Below are 20295 nucleotides of genomic sequence, written 5' to 3'. Positions count from 1 at the left end.
AGAGACTTCACGGCTCTACAGAGGATCACGGCCTGTTTATTGAGTGGGTGTGTGTGTATTAAGTATTAAGAGCTTACACAGAGTTTACATAGAGCTCGCAAGTATTGGGGGTTATAAGTTTGAGAAGGGACGAGGAGCAGCTGTTACAGGCTTGAAGTTTCTGGGTTGCTGGCAAAAATACCTGAGTTGATAAGGATAAGGACAAGCTGAAGCTTTCAGCGCATACTGGTTTCTCAGGATTCTCATCATCCCCCAATACTACACAATACAGCACACAATACAGTATACCATTCTGCCTATTCTACAGCTGGGACACAAATCTAAAGCAGATTAACACAGCAGGAATTATCACAGTGAGCCAGCAGTGTCTTTTTTTTTTTCTTTTCTAACAAGCTGATATTGGGATTGCAGAATCTACTAACACCATCCTGCCTATTCTATAGCTGGGACACAAATCTAAATTAGATTAACACAGCAGGAAATAACCTCTTTTCTAACAAGCTGATTTTGGGATTGCAGAATCTACTAATCCTATAAGCAATATTATTATGTCACAAAAAAAGCCCGGGGGTGAAAAGGGCACGAAAACAAGAAATATGAACTACTACACTAAGCCCACTGGATCTCAAGTACCTAGTGCTGACCAGACACAGACATCCTCAAGAGAAGATGCTGTAGCCTTACCCGTAGCTTTACCTACTCCTGAATCCTCACAATATGTTACTAAAGAGGACTTGAAGTTTTTATCATCTAAAGAGGATATAAAAGGAATAGCAGCAGACATCAAGAATTTATTTGGTGAACTAAAAAGAGACCTAGCTGAACTCTCTCAGAGGGTTAATACTGTCGAGACCTCACAGGCTACAATGCAGGAAAAGCTGCAGGATAACACCTCTCAGATTCAACAAAATACCAATGCTATACAGGGTCTTCTGGAAAAAATAGAGGACTTGGACAACCGCAGCAGGCGGAATAACCTCAGAGTTAGAGGAATTCCGGAAACAATCAACCCCACTGCTCTTTTGGGGTATTTACAAGACCTCTTTAGAACCATCAAGGGAACACCATCGGCGCAAGAGGTGATCATAGAAAGGGCGCATAGGGCGTTGCGGCCCAAACCATCTTTAAAAGCCCCTCCAAGAGATGTCATTCTTAGGCTGTTGAACTACAAGGATAAAGAGGAGATACTTCGCTGCAGCAGGAACAAACAACCAGTTCAATACGCAGGGATTACCCTGCAAATTTTCTCTGATCTATGCCCTGCAACCCTACAGAAGCGTAGGGAATTGCGTTTCCTAACATCAGTTCTCCAGGATAACAAGATCCCTTATAGATGGGGATTCCCCACCAGTTTGATAGCCTTTAATGGAGAAAAATCTACAATTTTCCGCTCCATGTCTGATTTGGAGAATTTCTGCTCTGTTCTGGGAGTGGAAGTTCCGCTCCCAGACAATTCTGCAGGCCCCTCTTCTGATCTCCAGGAAGGCAGACGTTAGACCTAACCGGATGGGTAAGACTATTGGCTTATTTCCCTTGGAACTGTTCTAAAATGAATGTATGAGGACAATAATACATTATAAAGACTTCATCATGATGGACCAGTCTCTAATAAAGACTTTGTCCTCCCCTTGCCACAGTTACTTGATAGGTCTGCCCAGATAGCTGTAAAGTAAAAATGTAAATCTAAGGCTGATGCTCTTTCTTTAATGGAGTTAGATCCTTTTTGTTTTTTTTTTGTTGTTTTTTGGTGTTGGGGGGATGTGGATTTTCAAATTGTCAGTTATGCCCTTTTAAAATAAGGGTTCCATTTTAATTTAAGTATATGCCCCCCCTCGGATACCAAGACCTCCTTGAGTTTTACTAACTTGTATTGGGCCCCCGGCTTTTCGTATCCTAAGGTTTAGTTGCTTTATTTGTGGGGGACACGGTTAACGATAAATATCAGTTTTTTGCATATGAAGCTCGTTTATACTTGGGGTCTTATGCAGACTAGTGTATGTTACTAAGGACTGTGTGGCTGGGGATGGGTCATCATTTATACTTCTATGAAGGGTCCTCCTCTACTCATATATGTCCCATACGGTTCTAAAATGTCGGCTCTTATTTACATTTTGTGTGTTGTTGGTTTAAAATAATTATATGTTTTACACTAATGTCTATACAATACTTAATCCCCTCAGGTCCTGTTAAAATGTTCAAATTTTTTTTAGGCCGACCGCAGGCATATTCCCTTTAGTAGAAACCGACACAGAGGTTAGTAGGTAGCTTTCTGCTTCAGTATAGTTGTTACACGTGATCATTAAACACCACTAGTTTACAGATACCTCTCTACTTCTGACTTTTATTATACTAAGAGACCCTAGTTCGACAGCAAATCCAGACTATATAGTTAGTGATCCCCTTTAGAACTAGGATCTTCTCTTCTATAACTATAATTCTTTTCTGACTTTTCATCCCTTCCTTTGCTGTTTCTCTCCCTAATCTCTTCTTACTTCTATTGACTTTTTTTTTTTTTTTTTTCTCCAATAATGTATGCCAGACATAATAATCCCCAGGTTCATCCCCTGAGATTTTTAACAATAAACGTGAAAGGTCTGAATAGTCCTGGTAAACGTTCCATAGTCACAAGAGAACTAAATAAGCTTCAGGGGGATGTGGTTTTTATACAGGAATCTCATTTTGCCAAACAAAAAGAACCAAAATGGCACAACCATAAATATCCAACTGCTCTCTTTTCCTCCGGCCCTCGTAAACAGAATGGGGTGGGTATTTTAATACATCATAGGGTACCATTTCAGGCGCAAGACGTGGTAAGAGACAGGGAAGGCCGATATATCATAGTGGTAGGATTATTACATAATGTTCTAGTCACTCTGATTAATGTATACGCCCCGAATGTAGCACAGCATGTCTTCTTCAAAACGCTCTCGGGGAGATTGCTCGAGCATTCTAAAGGAATTCTTATCATGGGGGGTGACTTTAATACTCCATTAGTCCCAAAACAGGATACTTCCAATGGTCTCTCAAGCGTGCCTCACCATATATTGAAACATATTAACACGATGCTTAGAGGTCACTTGCTGCATGACATATGGCGTACGTTACACCCCACTGAGACAGAATTCACATTTTATTCCAACCCGCACAGGAAATACTCCCGTATAGATTATTTTTTTACAAACTCTCATGGTATTGAATATGTGCAACGTAGCGATATTGCCCCAATTACATGGTCTGACCATGCACCTGTCTCCTTTGAAATGCTGTGGCCCGATATGCCTGCTACCTCCTATATTTGGAGACTGGATGAGACCCTCTTGGGTGATCCGGTCATCCTGGAGGATGTCTCAGAGCGTATGCGAGAATACTTTGAATTGAATTTAACAGAGGATATGCCCCTCTCCACTGTGTGGGAGGCCCATAAGAGTGTTGTTAGAGGTCATCTTATTAAGCACAAAGCCAGATTGCAGAATCAAAAAAGGTTGAGATATAACCAATTATTAACTGATATTAAGACATTAGAGGAACAACACAAGAAAAACCCCTTAAATAGCGATATTGACAATCGACTGGCACAAGCCAGATTGGATTTTAGACAACTTCTTCGTGATGAAAATCATAAAATAGCGATCTGGCTTAGGCAAAGGTATTATGAGGAGGGGGATAAAGCTGGTAAATTACTGGCTAGGACACTAAAGCGATCCCAACTCAAAGCTTATGTATATTCCATGAAGGATCACAGAAATGTGACCCATAGGGACAGCCGTGGTATAGCGGAAGTATTCCGTGATTATTACGATGGCCTGTACAATCTCAAAAATAGCCCGGCTACCCAACCAGGGGACATGCCCACACAGAGCCAATTGGTCCAAGACTACCTCACGACCACTCAACTCCGAACCTTAGACAAAGAAGCTGAGGCCTTTTTAGAGACACCCCTGACCGGGGAGGAGATAGCGAAGGCGCTGAAAAGCCTCCCGAGTGGTAAATGCCCGGGCCCAGATGGGCTAAGCGCAAAATACTATAAGGCGTTCCTCCCGGAGCTTCTGCCACACCTCCAGAACTTGTTCAACATTTTACCTGACAGTGGGGTATTACCGGCATCTATGCTTTTGGCATACATAACAGTATTACCAAAGCCGGGAAAGGCCCCAGATAAACCGCAAAGTTATCGGCCGATATCTTTGCTGAACACTGACGTCAAGATTTTGGCGAAGGTGTTAGCAAACAGAGTTAATAAGTACCTACCAGACTTGATTGCTTTAGACCAGGTCGGATTTATTTCGGGTAGGGAAACTAGGGATAACACCCTTAAGGTGTTGCAGCTGATTTCACATTCTGTCGACCGGGGGCTGCCGTTCGCCCTGTTGTCGACTGATGCGGAAAAAGCTTTCGATAGGGTGAACTGGCAGTTCCTTAGAGGCACCTTGGGGAGAATGGGATTTGGGAGGCGGTTCATTAACACAGTTTTTAGCCTCTATTCCTCTCCAAGTGCGAGGATACGGGTCAACGGTCTTCTTTCAGAATCACTTAATATCTCAAATGGCACTAGGCAGGGGTGTCCCTTATCCCCCTTATTATTTGCCATCTCGGTAGAGGCCCTAGCGTGTAATATCCGCGATTGCAAACAAATCAAAGGATATCCAATAGGAGATCGGGAATGTAAGATATGTATGTATGCTGATGATCTTCTGTTTACATTACGAGATCTAGAGACATCGGTTCCTGCCTTGCTACAAGAGTTTGACAAATATGGTAAGGTCTCAAACTTTTTACTGAATGCCACTAAGTCTGAGGTTCTGGGAGTTAATTTAGACCCACTTGTAATGGGATGGCTCAAGGAACATAGTCCGTTTCAAATAAAAGAAAGCCAATTGAAATATCTTGGCATACACTTAGCTGTCTCAGTTGCAGACCTCTTTGAGGCTAACTATATGTCGCTTAGACGCACAGTTGCGGCTGATCTTTCAGGGTGGAAACACAAAACAATCTCTTGGTTGGGAAGAATAGGGGTAGTGAAAATGAATATCCTTCCAAGAATAATGTACCTGTTTCAAACACTACCTATCCCTTTACCTCCTACTTTCCTTACACAGTTCCAAACCTTAATCGAGGAATATGTTTGGCAGGGGATCAGACCGAGAGTATGCAGAAAAACGATGTATCTAGCTAGGGAAGATGGCGGACTGAGCCTCCCGGACCTCAGACTATACAGGAAAGCAGTGATTCTGCAGAGAATAGTTGAGTGGTGTCAGGGTAACCCACAAAAAGATTGGATTACTATTGACAAGGAAGCTTTACAAGTGCAGGAACTGTCGCCCCTATTGTGGACGGCTGCTAAGCACAGATCTTCCTGTGTGCGGAAGTACCCCTTGTTGGAGGAGCTGTTTAGCGTATGGGATACTACTGTTACGGTTACCCTTAGTCTCGCTGAGAGATGGACCGCTTAGTAGCCTGGATCCCTATTGCTAAAGAGGGGAGAAGCTGCTTTCCATAGTATTCTATATGAGTCTCGCAAATATAGAATAATCTCCCTTAGCTGTAGTACAGCTAGGATACCCTTCTGCCCACAAAAACGAGTCAACGCTGCGATTGAGGGTCAAACAAGAACTCAGGACTGGGATGCCCAGCCTGCTTTTTATTAAGGTTACATGCACACAGGGCACTCCCAGGGGGAGAGGGGGGGGAAGCACAAAATCCCCCATCACACATTTAGATAGAGAGCACTGTCCTTTGACAGGCCACAATAGGATTACAGTACTTAAGATAACAAGTTTACAAGTTCATCTTATCAATTAGCAGTCTGGCTCCAGAGGTGATTAGACAATGGGATTGGTTATCCCTAAACTTAGAGCTGAGGCTAGCAAAAATGTGTATTTAGGCAATAGTTTCTAAAAGCTGAAAAAAAAGAGTTAACTCTTTATGAAATGATACTTGTTACGGTTTTCTTGGAGCCCTTCTTAGGCGCTGGCTTGCTGGTTCAGGCATTGCTGCTGGGAAATAAGCTCTTCACAACAAAATAACTAATGCTTCTGTAACAGTGCTCCCTTTCTGTGGAACACTCTGGCAGACACGGTCTGACCCCTTTTCGGGGCAGACTAAGGCTGTCCAGACCGCTGGTTATGCGGGGCTGAGGTCTGTTTGTCTGGACAACCCGTCGGCGTTGCCATTCTGTTTCCCAGGTCTGTAAGTAATGGTGAAATTGAAGGGTTGCAACGATAAGCTCCAACGTAATAGCCTGCCGTTATCTCCAGAGACCCGGTTCAGCCACACCAACGGGTTATGGTCGGTGACCAGAGTGAACTCCTGACCATATAAATAGGGAGTCAATTTCTTTAATGCCCACACCAAAGCCAAACACTCCTTTTCGACCGCTGCATAGCTGACTTCGCGGGGCAGGAGCTTCCGGCTGATGTAGGCAACTGGATGCTCCCCTCCATCTTCGCCTACTTGGCTGAGGACAGCTCCCAGCCCGAACATGGAAGCGTCTGTATGGACGATAAAACGTTTGTTAAGGGCTGGGGCCGCCAAGACAGGAGCGTTAATTAGAGCATTTTTGAGAGCCTGGAAAGCCGTTTCACAGTGGGGAGACCACAGGACCTGTCGAGGTAAGTTCTTCTTGGTCAAGTCAGTCAGGGGTTTGGCAAGTGTGCTGTAGTCTGGTACGAACCGTCTATAGTACCCTGCCGTGCCCAGGAAGGCTAGGACCTGAGTCTTAGTGATGGGGGTGGGCCAATTGGCGACAGCTTCTATTTTGGCCGGCTCTGGTCGCTGCTTTCCACACCCCACCCGGTGACCCAGGTACTGTACCTCGGCCATCCCAAAGTGGCATTTTTCTGGCTTCAGAGTCAGGCCAGCAGCCCGGATCTGATCCAGAACCATTCCCACATGAGCTAAGTGGTCCTCCCAGGACTCACTGTGGATCGCTATGTCGTCCAGGTAGGCGCAAGCAAAACTCTGGAAGCCATCCAGGAGCCTATCCACCAAGCGCTGGAATGTAGCTGGGGCATTCTTCATCCCAAACGGCATTACCCTAAACTGATATAAGCCGAATGGGGTGACGAATGCCGACTTGGGGATAGCCTCCGGGGCCAGGGGAATCTGCCAGTAACCTTTGCAGAGGTCAATAGTGGTCAGGTAATTTCCCCTGGCTATACGATCGAGTAGCTCGTCTACCCTGGGCATAGGGTAAGCGTCCGTCACGGTATTTTCATTGAGCCTCCGATAGTCTACACAGAACCGGGTGGTCCCATCTTTCTTGGGCACCAAGACAACTGGGGAGGCCCATGGACTATCGGAGGGCTCAATTACCCTGAGCTGGAGCATCTCATCGATCTCCTTCTTCATTCCTGTCCTAACTGCTTCGGGGATTCGGTACGGAGCCTGGCGCAAGGGAGCTTGTCCCGGAGTATCTACCTGGTGGGTGGTTAAAGTAGTGTACCCTGGCTTCGGGGAGAAGGTGAGGTGTTTGGACTGGAGGAGTTGGTTGAGCTGCTCCCTTTCAGTGGGGCTAAGTCGGTCCCCTATCTGAACCTGCGCCACTATACCTGTGGGGAGACTCTTTTCTAATAGGTCTGGAATGGGTAAACTGTCTGGGTCTTCCTGAGGGGAACAACATACGGCCGTCACGTTCTCTGGTCGCTCAAAATATTCCTTGAGCATGTTTACATGGAATGTCTTTCTAAGATTGTTGTCATGGCAGCTAGCTATCACATAAGTGGTGTCTCCCCTTTTCTCTACGATCTGGTAGGGACCCTGCCAGGACGCCTGCAATTTGTCTGTCTTCACCGGCTTAAGTACTAACACCTTTTGTCCTATGGTGAAGATTCTCTTTCGGGCCCCCCGATCGTACCATACTTTCTGTCTTCTCTGGGCCAACTGGAGATTAGCCCGCACGGATTTGGCTAATTGCTCCATTCGGTCCCTGAGTTCCAGCACGTATGGCACAATGGGGACACCGTCAGCCTCCATCTCTCCCTCCCAGTGCTCCCGGATCAGGTTTAGGGGTCCCCGTACCTTTCTTCCGTAGAGCAACTCGAAGGGAGAGAACCCTGTCGTTTCCTGGGGCACCTCCCGATAAGCAAATAGGAGGTGCGGCAGGAAGCGTTCCCAGTCTCGGTATTCCTGAGTGAACGTCTTGAGCATTTGCTTGAGGGTCCCATTGAACCTCTCACACAGCCCGTTCGTCTGGGGGTGGTATGGGGAGCTCAGGAGGGACTTAATTTTGCAAACCTGCCAGAGTTGTTGGGTTAATTCAGCCGTAAATTGGGTGCCTCGGTCGGATAGGATTTCTTTTGGAAATCCTACCCGGGAGAACACCTGTACTAGTGCATTCGCTACCGTATCCGCTTGTATGTTGGATAGGGCGACAGCCTCTGGGTACCTGGTAGCGTAGTCCACTACGGTAAGAATGTAGCGCTTACCGGAGGGACTAGGGGTAGCCAGTGGTCCCACTAGGTCAATAGCAACCCGGCTGAAGGGTTCCTCTACAATGGGCATATTTACTAGCTGGGCTTTAGGGTGATCGCCTCGCCTTCCTACTCGTTGACACACATCGCAGGTGTTACAGTAAGTTCTAACGTCAGCGTGCACCCCTGGCCAAAAGAACGTGTGAGTAATGCGGTGTAGGGTACGGGTTACGGCTAGGTGGCCTGCTAAGGGGATGTCGTGGCCTATTTTGAGGATTTCTTGACGGTATTTGTGGGGCACTACCAGCTGTCGCCTACGCTGTCCCCTTTTCTCTGTCCAGCGGTATAGTTTCCCTTTTTCCCATAAGAATGTTTCGTTATCTGCCCCGCCCCCTCCGGTCTCTGCTCGTTCCCGGTACTTTTGTAAGGTCGGGTCAGTCTTAGACTCTGCCTCGAAAGCATCTGGGGTGTCCCAGGGTATGGGGCCTAACCTGTCAGGCAAGGTCGGGGTAGGTCTTACCTGTGTCTCCCGCACTGGTGAGAGCTCTCGCTCTGTCCGGGCTTGGGCCCGTGTAGTCACTGGGTCCGCCTCGTTGTTGCATACTGGAGCATAGGCAGAAGTCATGGGGCCCAAATCGTTGCCCAGTAGTACTTCGGCAGGTAAATTATCCATTAGGCCCACGTTCACAGCCCCCTTTCCCGCTCCCCAATCAAGATGCACTTTAGCTGTTGGAATTTTGTACACATCCCCCCCCGCCACTCTAACGGCCACAGTCTGTCCGGATCGCTTGTGCTCTGGCACCAAATGACTCTGTACCAGCGTGATAGTAGCCCCTGTGTCTCGCAATCCCTCGGTAGATCGCCCCTCGAGCCATACCCTCTGCCGATGGTGCTGGCGGTTATCTGAGGCAGCATATACAGGGTCTGCCTCGTGAAGCGGCCCCACATATCCCTCCATAGGGGCCTCTTGGTTAACACAGAGGGCCCGGGCCGGACGATAGGACCCAGAGGGGTAATTGTAATTCCTGGGTGTCTGGTGCGTATTAAGGGGGCAGCTAGCCATGAAATGCCCTGGTTGCTTGCATCGGTGGCAAGTCGGTCTGTGACGCTCAGAGCTGTTATTGGGTGGTCCTGAGTGTCGGACGGGCCCTGTGGGCACCGGGGCTCGGAATTCAGCACGAGGGGGTGCACGGTAAACCTCTCTGAGTTCGACCCGTGCTGGAGCTCGGTAGTTCATGGGTTTGTGAAGACGGGAGTCATAATGTTCATCGGCCAATTTGGCTGCTTCTTCTAAGGTAGAAGGCCGCCTGTCTCGCAGCCATTCCTTCCCTTGCTGTTCCATGCCATTATAAAAATGTTCTAAGAGAAACAATTGTAAAATTTCCTCCCCAGTCACCGCTTTACTTCCGCTCAGCCAGTGATTTGCCGCTCTCCGCATTCGGTGCGCCCATTCCATATGGGTATCGTTAGGCTTCTTTTCCGTGCCCCGAAACTGTCGGCGATACGTGTCCGGAGTTACAGCGTACCGTCGCAACAGTGTCTCCTTAACTAGCTCATACTGTGTCACTTCCTTAGCACCCAGAGTACGAAAGGCTTCCAGGGCTCGCCCGGATAGTTTCCCAGACAATATCGTGGGCCACTCTCTGTTGGGAATCTGGTGCAGGGCACATTGCCTTTCGAAGTCCGCCAAATATTCATCAATCCCTGTCTCGCTCTCTAGAAAGGGTCGAAATGCCGTATAGGGTATCTTGGGCCTCCCAGCATTTTCGACAGGGATGATTACCTGCGGGGCTACAGCATTGCGGTGTGCGTTCGCTAGGTTGAGTTCGTGGGCTCGAGTCTCTCGTATATCCTCGTCCGCCTCCGCCATCAACTGCTGTACCAATTCCATGGAGGGGTTCGGCCCGTATAATGAGAGCCTTTCCCGAACAATCCTGGTTTTTTCATCACTAATCGTGGTCGGTGTTTCCGCCATTGTGAAGCTCTGATCCAGTTCGTTCAATTCTGCGATCAGCTCTCTCCTCGGCCGGTTGCTGGCGTACCCCCCTCTGCTTTCAAGTAAATCCTTTAGGGTTGTACGCTTCAATTTTTCGTAAGCGCTCTCCATCCGTTCTGTACCTCTCCTAGGAAATCCAGGAAAATCCCGCCGCTGCCGCCAAATGTTACGGTTACCCTTAGTCTCGCTGAGAGATGGACCGCTTAGTAGCCTGGATCCCTATTGCTAAAGAGGGGAGAAGCTGCTTTCCATAGTATTCTATATGAGTCTCGCAAATATAGAATAATCTCCCTTAGCTGTAGTACAGCTAGGATACCCTTCTGCCCACAAAAACGAGTCAACGCTGCGATTGAGGGTCAAACAAGAACTCAGGACTGGGATGCCCAGCCTGCTTTTTATTAAGGTTACATGCACACAGGGCACTCCCAGGGGGAGAGGGGGGGGAAGCACAAAATCCCCCATCACACATTTAGATAGAGAGCACTGTCCTTTGACAGGCCACAATAGGATTACAGTACTTAAGATAACAAGTTTACAAGTTCATCTTATCAATTAGCAGTCTGGCTCCAGAGGTGATTAGACAATGGGATTGGTTATCCCTAAACTTAGAGCTGAGGCTAGCAAAAATGTGTATTTAGGCAATAGTTTCTAAAAGCTGAAAAAAAAGAGTTAACTCTTTATGAAATGATACTTGTTACGGTTTTCTTGGAGCCCTTCTTAGGCGCTGGCTTGCTGGTTCAGGCATTGCTGCTGGGAAATAAGCTCTTCACAACAAAATAACTAATGCTTCTGTAACAACTACGATAAAAGTGGACTCTCATGTTTCAACATTGTATTCCCCCCTGACGCCTATATATTCCAACCCCGATCTACCACTTCAGTCTAAAATACCCCCGGAACAGAGCAGAGAGTTCGGTAACAGAGTGGCCAGCTTTGTTTCTATGGGGAGAATAAAGGCAAGGGAAGAGATTTTGGCTGTTTTTCCTGAGATCCCATTGTCTTGGTTTACTTATTTACAAATAGGTCATTTCATAAGCACCCATAAACATAAGACACATTTATTGAGGGACCCTACACCCTTCGAGGCTTTATGCATGAAAAAAACTCCATCTAGACACTTGATCTCTATCATTTACGCCCTTCTCCTTCACCCCAAGGACAGCCCCCTTCCAAATTATACCAGAAGGTGGCACAGAGAGTTGGGAACGGATTTGTCCGAGGAGGAGTGGCAGCGTATTTTCTGGGCTGCCAGGACAGTCTCTGTCTCAGCTCGTATACAAGAATCTCACTACAAGTTCCTGAGTAGATGGTATCTTACGCCATCTAGGCTTCGAGCAATCTACCCTAGAGTTTCAGACAGGTGCTGGAGAGGGTGTGGGGAGACAGGAACGATTTTACATATCTGGTGGGATTGCCCCCTCTTGGAGCCCTTCTGGACCTCCGTTTGGCGGGAGATTCAGGGGATTCTGGAGATGGATATTCCAAAAATCCCAGAGATATTGCTGTTCCATTTCCCCAATAAAATAAAGGACAGTCTGAAAAAGACACTTTTAAAATTGATGTTGACAGGAGCCAAGAACCTTGTCCCCCGGAGGTGGAAATCAGCTCAGATTCCCACGCTGGCGGATTGGAAACAAAGTGTGCAGGACATCCTGCTTCTGGAAAAATATCACTATGTTAGGATTCAGAAACTGGACGTCTATATGACGCTGCTGCAGATGTGGGATGGTGCCTGCTCAGCGGGCTAGTTAGTAGACCTGGAACCATTGTAACTTAATAGATAGGTGCACAATGTGAGTTACCTATTCCCTTATAATTGGGGTTTTTATTTTTTTTTTTATTTTTTTTTCTTTCTTCTATCATTCTTCTCTCATTTCCACCTCTCTCTATTTTAGTATCTTATATTTCTCTGTCTATTCTCTGACTATTCACTTATCGACATGAAGTCGAGGGGTATGCAAGGACCGGTCACCTTAGTAGTGATGACATACTGAAATAAGTCAATATCATTTTTATTTTACTTTAACTGGCCCTGTTAGGTTTTTCCTTTTTTCTTTTTCTCTATGTGTTCGTTTTGCCCAATTTTTTGGGCATATCTACAAAAGTTATATTTCATGTTACAGAAAAATTTCTAAAAAATTGTAAAAACGGAGCAAAATGATTGTCAAAGCTTTGTCAAATTCTGTATATTCTTTTATGCCATACCATTGACTTTCATGTATAATGTCTGTTTATTTTTCTTTTTCCAATAAAGCTCCTTTAAAAAAAAAAAAAAAAATAAAAAAAAAAAAAAGAATAGTTTGCCTGGAATAAGGTTTCCAATGTGGTAGTAATATAAATCCCTAAATATTTGATAGAATGTCTAGCCCATTTGAAATCAAAGTTGGCTTCTATTAATTTTTGTGTGTGGGTTGAGAGTGATATTGGGAGAGCCTCACATTTGTCTGAGTTAATTTTAAATCCTGATATACTAGAGAATTCGTCTAATAATTTATATAAATTAGGAAGGGACACCATAGGCTGGGTGATCATTAATAAGATATCATCCGCAAATAGTGTTAATTTATGTTCCCCCTTAATTAATTGTATACCCTTAATATCTTTTGTGTTCCGTGTACAGGCAGCTAGTGGTTCCACACATAGGGCAAATAAGAGTGGTGACAGTGGACATCCCTGGCGGGTACCATTTAATATGTTAATGGGCCTTGACTGGTATCCTGCTGCTCTTACTATGGCCGATGGGGCCGAGTAAAGATTCCCTATAGCCTTGATGAATTTCTCCCCAAAACCCACATGTTTTAGGACATCTAACATATATGACCAATCTACCCTATCAAACGCTTTCTCCGCATCTAGTGATAGAAGCAGAGAAGGCGTTTTTGTTCCCTCCATATACTCTACCATGGCTATTGTGCGGCGTACGTTATCTGGGGCCTCCCTATCTTTTATGAAACCTACTTGGTCGGGGTGGATCAAAGATGGTAAATGTAGTTTAAGCCTATTTGCTAATATTTTCGTAAAGATTTTTACATCTTGATTAATTAACGAAATTGGTCTGTAGTTTTGAGGTAGTTTAGGGTTTTTTCCTGGTTTTGGGATTACCACTATCTTCGCTCGGAGTAAGTCTGGGGGGGATCTGAGCACCCTGCATAATATCATTACAAAATTTGTGTAGGTGAGAAATCAAATTTGTTTTAAACAATTTGTAGTACTCCCCCGGAAAACCATCTGGTCCCGGGGCCTTACCATTTTTCAGGTCTCGTATTGCTAAATTGATTTCTTCCCTAGTAATCTCTGCGTCTATTGCTTCTGCTCCTTCTTTTTCTAATTTGGGTATATCTGCTCTCTCTAATAATTTGGACTTAAGAACCTCTGTTTGTGTGGTGTGTTGGGCTGTGTGCCCATTATAAAGGGTCTCATAATAATGAGCAAAACAATCTGCAATTTCTTGTGGGTGTGAGGTTACCTTCCCATCTGGCTTTTGGATTTGCCTAATTGTCATGTCTTTCGTTCTTTCCCTCAACTTGTAAGCAAGATATCTGTCTGGTTTATTTGCGTATAAAAAATAAAAATGTTTTTAATTTGTGCATTGATCTAAGGGAGTTTTTATTAAGGATTTTATTAAGTGATTTTCTTTTTTGAGCCAGATTATCTAGGATTGCCTGTGACATTGTGGATCTATGTACTCTCTCCAGATCTTCTATTTCTTGTTGGAGTGAATCAACTGCTGCTCTAATTTTTTTGGTATATTTTGTTTTTTCTTTTATCAACATCCCTCTCATATAAGGTTTGTGAGCTGCCCATGTAATTGTCGGGCCACTTAAAGGACTTCAATTCGTTCTCCAGTATTCATCAAGATTTTTAAGAATGCTGGAGTGTATATCCGGCTGTTTTAATAATACAGGATCATAGGTCCAGGATCTCTGTCTGTTTATGTTTATTATCCCTTCCATTTGTATTTGAATTATAGAATGGTCCGACCACACCGAGGCATGGATACTCGATGATACTAAACCAGGGAGCAGTGTCTGACTGATATATATATAATCGATCTTGGTGTACTTTTTATGTGCAGGTGAATAGTAGGTGTGGTCTGCTGTCTGGCCATATAGCTCTGTCCATGTATCTAAAATGTTATGACTCTCCAGAGTTTCCCTAACTGATTTAGAGATAGACTGGAGTCTTAGTTGTTTGCTTGTAACTTTGGGCGAAGCGTCTGTTTTATATGTGTTTACATTGATATTAAAGTCTCCTGCCAAGATAATTCTTGTTTGCGACCATTGGGTTAGCATATGTGAAAGGTCGTTAAAAAAGGTGTGTTGCTGCTCGTTTGGAGCGTATATGTTACAGAGTGTAACCTGCATTCCCTGTATAATACCCCTAACTATTAGATACCTTCCTCCCTTGTCTTTTATTACCTCTTCCTTGGTAAATTGGAGTGAGTTATGTATGAGGATAGAGACCCCCCTCTTTTTGCTGTCAGTTGTGGCATGGAAATGTTGCTGAAAATGTTTAGACCAGTTCTTGGGTATTTGTTGATGTGTGAAGTGTGTCTCCTGTAGAAATATGATTTTGGCCCCTAGATTGTGGTATTGTGCAAGTGCTGTCTTTCTCTTTATATCTGTATTTAGACCTCTTACATTGTGAGATATTATCTGTAATTTAGCTACCATTTGTAGTTTCCCCCCTCCTCTCCCCTCTGTACCTGCTTAGCCTTTCCATCACGCCCTCACACCTGCTTTCCGTTCTCTGATTTTCAACTCTCTGAAGGAAAATTTTGTCACAATACTGCTCGACGGTACTTAAAACAAAAATAAAGAACCAAATTTTAACTATGGTTAAACAATTGTATGCATCATGAACAATGTATAATTTTTGTAACTCCCGTAAAAACATCTTCCTCTGGTTAAACTTGTAGTTATAATAAGAATATTCTAGCTTTTTCCCATTATAGAATGGGACTTGAGTGTTTTAACTTCTGAACGACCTGGTTTATCTTGCTCATAACGTGAACAGGTTAATCTAAAAAAACATTTTCACAACAGGATCACACTCCCAACTATCTATAAGGTGTTTCAATTAAATTAGTCAACATTTATTAAGCATTTCACATTTACTAATTCTATACTTGTTATCTTGACAGAGAAGTGGCGGCTAATCCCACCATCCTCCGTCACTTACTCACACTAAATTTGGAAGCAAGTAGCCTCCAAGCCATATTTCCTCATTTCTCCCACAGGAGAAGGCAAATAGATAAAAGTCAGCATAAGTAACATATCAAGTCCTTGTCTCTAATTAGTCCATCAGGTCTTTTGTTTTCTTTTGGACACTTTTGTCCATCTCTCCGTTTGCTGGACTCCTCTTTGTGGTTGAAAAGGCCTTTTATTGTTGTCTTGTTGATTATCTGGAACGTCTGGACATTCTAATTTGAGTGTCTGGCACACTCCAGGAACATCTTGTGCTTCTCTGAGTGTGATGGTTTTCCCTTCGTGGTGTATGTGGAGAGCAAAGGGGAATCCCCATCTATATATGATCTGGTTCTTCCTTAGCATCTGAGTCAGAGAGCGTAGGGCAAATCTTTTTTGTAGTGTTTTTACACATAAGTCCTGATATAACTGTATAACAGATCCTTTAAATTTGAGAGTTGGGTTCTTCCTCGCCGCCATCATAATCTCCTCTTTTTCAGGAAATCGTAGTAGTTTAGTGATCACATCCCTTGGAGGGTCTGTATCTTTGGGCTTTGCTCTTAGAGCTCTATGAGCTCTTTCCATTTGGTATTTCCCCTCTTCTGAGGATCCTGTGATTGTTTGAAACAATTGTAGTAAATAAGCGGTTAGATCTGGTGTTGTTATGGACTCAGGAATGCCTTTCAGGCGAATATTACATCTCCTGCTCCTGTTCTCTAGGTCTTCCAATTTATCGTTTACTTTCGTTAATTCTTGCTGCTGATCAGAGAGTTGTTGTCTAACTGTTGTTATATCTTCCTCCATGGACTCTTCTTTTTCCTCTAAGGTTTCAACCCTAGTGCCTAATTCAGAGATATCTTGCTTGATCTCAGATAAGCTGTTTGTAACTGTATTTTGAAGTGCGTCCATTTTCTCCCACATTTTATCAAAAATTGAAGTAATGTCTTGTTTAGAGACTAGGTGTTTGATATCAGCCTTAGTGATTGAGGTATCCGATCCATCATTTTTAATTGATTCCCCATCAGATTCCGTTTCCTCTTCTAGCACTACCTCTCCTTTTTCTTTTGTTTTATCTCCTTTAGTTGGTTTAAAGAAATCATGAGCAGCTCCCAGCTTACTTGGTGTTGTCATTTTATTGTGTCTCCTAGCTGCCATGCCGAGATTTGCAAAGTTTTCGTGTAAAAGTAAAAACACACGCTTTTAAATTCTGTCTTCTCACTTCCACCTCAGCAGCCTGAGTCTGTAGCCCTATTACTTGGTATGTAATGGAGAAAGCGATGCACGTAATGTTCTTTAATATATATGTTCCTTTCTTTTTTTTAATAACATGCAAAATTCTTTAGCATCATATAGTAGCTTTTATTATTGTTGCTGTTGATGAGGAGTCCCCTTCTTTCATACTGACTTAAACCTGTGGTCTGTGAGGAAAAGTTAAACCATTATGTATGTCACGCTTCCTTTCCACCTTCCTGTTCTCCATGTGCTGTGCACATATTCCTAGAAGTATTTCCCCGTCGTGGCTATATCTTCTATGTTCATATCTTACAGATATTTCTGCACCAAGATAGTTGTATCCTTGTTGTTTAAGTAGCCCCAACTGTTAACTTTGCTACCCACGTGGCTCCCAAACACTTATGGCTTCCAACTGTATTGCTGCTGATCTTGGCGCCCTCTGTGTTATAGTGTGTCATTCGTGCAGGTGCTATTTATCTTACCGGAGCTTGTAGCTGAAGTCCCCCTTCTCAGAGGTCTCTATTTTGCTTACTGCGTGGCTCCTCTCCTGTCCGGTAACTTATTTGGTTGCAGGCCTCTCTCTCATAGCACCATTGTGCCGCACCTTTTCTGCTTATCAGCGTGGGTGATGTGCTCAGATAATATTAGGCAACCACTGAGGGCTACTTTAAATTGCTTTTAGTGCCGTTCTCTGTATTCTGTGTGTAGCTTACACTCATATTTTGCTTCAACTACACAGGGAGCTCTTTCTTCATGCGTCCACCATCATGGCTGGCTTAGCTCCGCCCCTCAGTGTCCCTTTAAAGGGACATAAAACCCAGCATTTTTCTTTCATGATTCAGACAAAACATACAATTGGGAAAAAAAAAGTTCCAACTTAATACTATTATCTAATTTGCTTTGTTCTCTTGTTTGTTAACCCCTTAACGACCGAGGACGTGCAGGGTACGTCCTCAAAAAAAAAGGCAGTTAATGCCTGAGAACGTACCCTGCACGTCCTCGGTTTGGAAAGCAGCTGGAAGCGATCCTGCTCGCTTCCAGCTGCTTTCCGGTTATTGCAGTGATGCCTCGATATGGAGGCATCCTGCAATAACTTTTTTAAGCCATCCGGTGCAGAGAGAGCCACTCTGTGGCCCTCTCTGCACCGGAGATCGGTGGTTCCCTGCGTTGGTGGGTGGGAGCCGGACCGGGAGGCGGGGTGGCGGCCATCGATGGCCCTGGTTATGTGCAGGGGGGGCGGGATCGTGGGCGGGGTTGAGCGGGGGCGCGCGCGCGTGCACGGGAGGGCGGGGGCGGGCACGTGCACGGGGAGGGAGCGGGTGGGAACCGCTACACTACAGAAAATGTGTTAGCAAAAATGTTTAAATGCCCTAATATTTGTTTAAAAAAAAAAGATCAGCAAGGTGGTGGGGGTTTGTCTGTGTGGGGGGGGGAAGCTACACTACAGAAAAAAGACAAATAAATATAAAAAAGCCCTTTTTTTTTGCAAACTGGGTACTGGCAGACAGCTGCCAGTACCCAAGATGGCCCCCAATGAGGCAGAGGGGATGGTCAGAGAGCGGTTTTGGGGGGGATCAGGGAGGTTGGGGGCTAAGGGGGGGATCCTACACCCTAGCATATGTAAATATGCTAAAAAAAATTATTTATTTTTTAAAAAACCCTTTTATTTTAGTACTGGCAGACTTTCTGCCAGTACTTAAGATGGCGGGGACAATTGTGGGGTGGGGGAGGGAAGGGAGCTGTTTGGGAGGGATCAGGGGGTGGGATGTGTCAGGTGGGAGGCTGATCTCTACACTAAAGCTAAAATTAATCCTGCAAGCTCCCTACAAACTCCCTAATTAACCCCTTCACTGCTAGCCAGAATACACGTGTGAGGCGCAACAGGATTTAGCGGCCTTCTAAATACCAGAAAGCAACGCCAAAGTCATATATGTCTGCTATTTCTGAACAAAGGGGATCCCAGACAAGTATTTACAACCATTTGTGCCATAATTGCACAAGCTGTTTGTAAATTATTTCAGTGAGAAACCTAAAATTGTGAAAAATTTAACTTTTTTTTCAATTTGATCGCATTTGGCGGTGAAATGGTGGCATGAAATATACCAAAATGTGCCTAGATCAATACTTGGGGCTGTCTACTATACTACACTAAAGCTAAAATTAACCCTACAAGCTCCCTAAAAGCTCCCTAATTAACCCCTTAACTGCTGGGCATAATACACTTGTGGTGCGCAGTGGCATTTAGCGGCCTTCTAATTACCAAAAAGCAACGCCAAAGCCATATATGTCTGCTATTTCTGAACAAAGGGGATCCCAGAGAAGAATTTACAACCATTTATGCCATAATTGCACAAGTTGTTTGTAAATAATATCAGTGAGAAACCAAAAGTTTGTGAAAAAATTTGTGAAAAAGTGAACGATTTTTTGTATTTGATCGCATTTGGCGGTGAAATGGTGGTATGAAATATACCAAAATTGTCCTAGATCAATACTTTGGGATGTCTACTAAAAAAAAATATATACATGTCAAGGGATATTCAGGGATTCCTGAAAGATATTAGTGTTCTAATGTAACTAGCGCTAATTTTGGAAAAAAGTGGTTTGGAAATAGCAAAGTGCTACTTGTATTTATGGCCCTATAACTTGCACAAAAAGCAAAGAACATGTAAACATTGGGTATTTCTAAACTCAGGACAAAATTTTGAAACTATTTAGCATGGGTGTTTTTTGGTGGTTGTAGATATGTAACAGATTTTGGGGGTCAAAGTTAGAAAAAGTGTGTTTTTTTCAATTTTTCCTCATATTTTATATTTTTTTTTATAGTAAATTATAAGATATGATGAAAATAATGGTATCTTTAGAAAGTCCATTTAGTGGCGAGAAAAACGGTATATAATATGTGTGGGTACAGTAAATGAGTAAGAGGAAAATTACAGCTAAACACAAACACCGCAAAAATGTAAAAATAGCCTTGGTCCCAAACGGACAGAAAATGGAAAAGTGCTGTGGTCATTAAGGGGTTAAAGATAAAAAACTAGGTAGGCTCAGGAGCAGCAATGCACTACTGGGAGCTAGCTGGTGACTTGTGGCTGCACATATATGCCTCTTGTCATTGGTCACCCAATGTGTTCAGATAGCTCCCAGGAGTGTATTGCTGCTCCATCAACAAAAGATACCAAGAGAATTAAGCAAATCTGATAATAGTTGTGTGGAAAGTTATTTAAAATTGTTTGCTCTATCTGTATAATGAAAGAAAATTTAAGGTTCCATATCTATTTTAAAATACAAAGAACATTTTCTTCTAAGTGAATTGGAATGTAAAATATTTACAGTAAAAACACATTCCTGATTAAAAATGTTTTTTCAACTTTTGAGGCATTTCAGTGGAAAGTGCTCCAAAGTGTATATATTCGGTTCACTCTGTCAGATGGACAAGATATATTCACCACCAATAAGTAACTGACAATACAGT

General features: G+C 44.0%; 1 protein-coding gene across 2 annotated transcripts in view; it reads right to left on the bottom strand.

Moving 5' to 3' along the window:
- The window catches only part of NUDT15 (nudix hydrolase 15), a 52738-nt gene that overhangs the window by 26245 nt on the left and 6198 nt on the right, over positions 1-20295 (bottom strand). Inside the window, exon 2 of one of the 2 annotated variants that reach the window (XM_053708015.1) lies at positions 15110-15205. The exons of the other annotated variant lie outside the window; for it this stretch is intronic. Within the exon in view, the coding sequence (XP_053563990.1) occupies positions 15110-15205 (96 nt within the window). The remainder of the gene's footprint in view (positions 1-15109; positions 15206-20295) is intronic. 2 annotated transcript variants of the gene reach the window in all.

This window comes from Bombina bombina, chromosome 3, assembly GCF_027579735.1.
Source record: "Bombina bombina isolate aBomBom1 chromosome 3, aBomBom1.pri, whole genome shotgun sequence".
NCBI lineage: Eukaryota > Metazoa > Chordata > Amphibia > Anura > Bombinatoridae > Bombina > Bombina bombina.
Note: the sequence above shows the minus strand (reverse complement) of the source record. Positions and strands in the feature narration are given on the sequence as shown.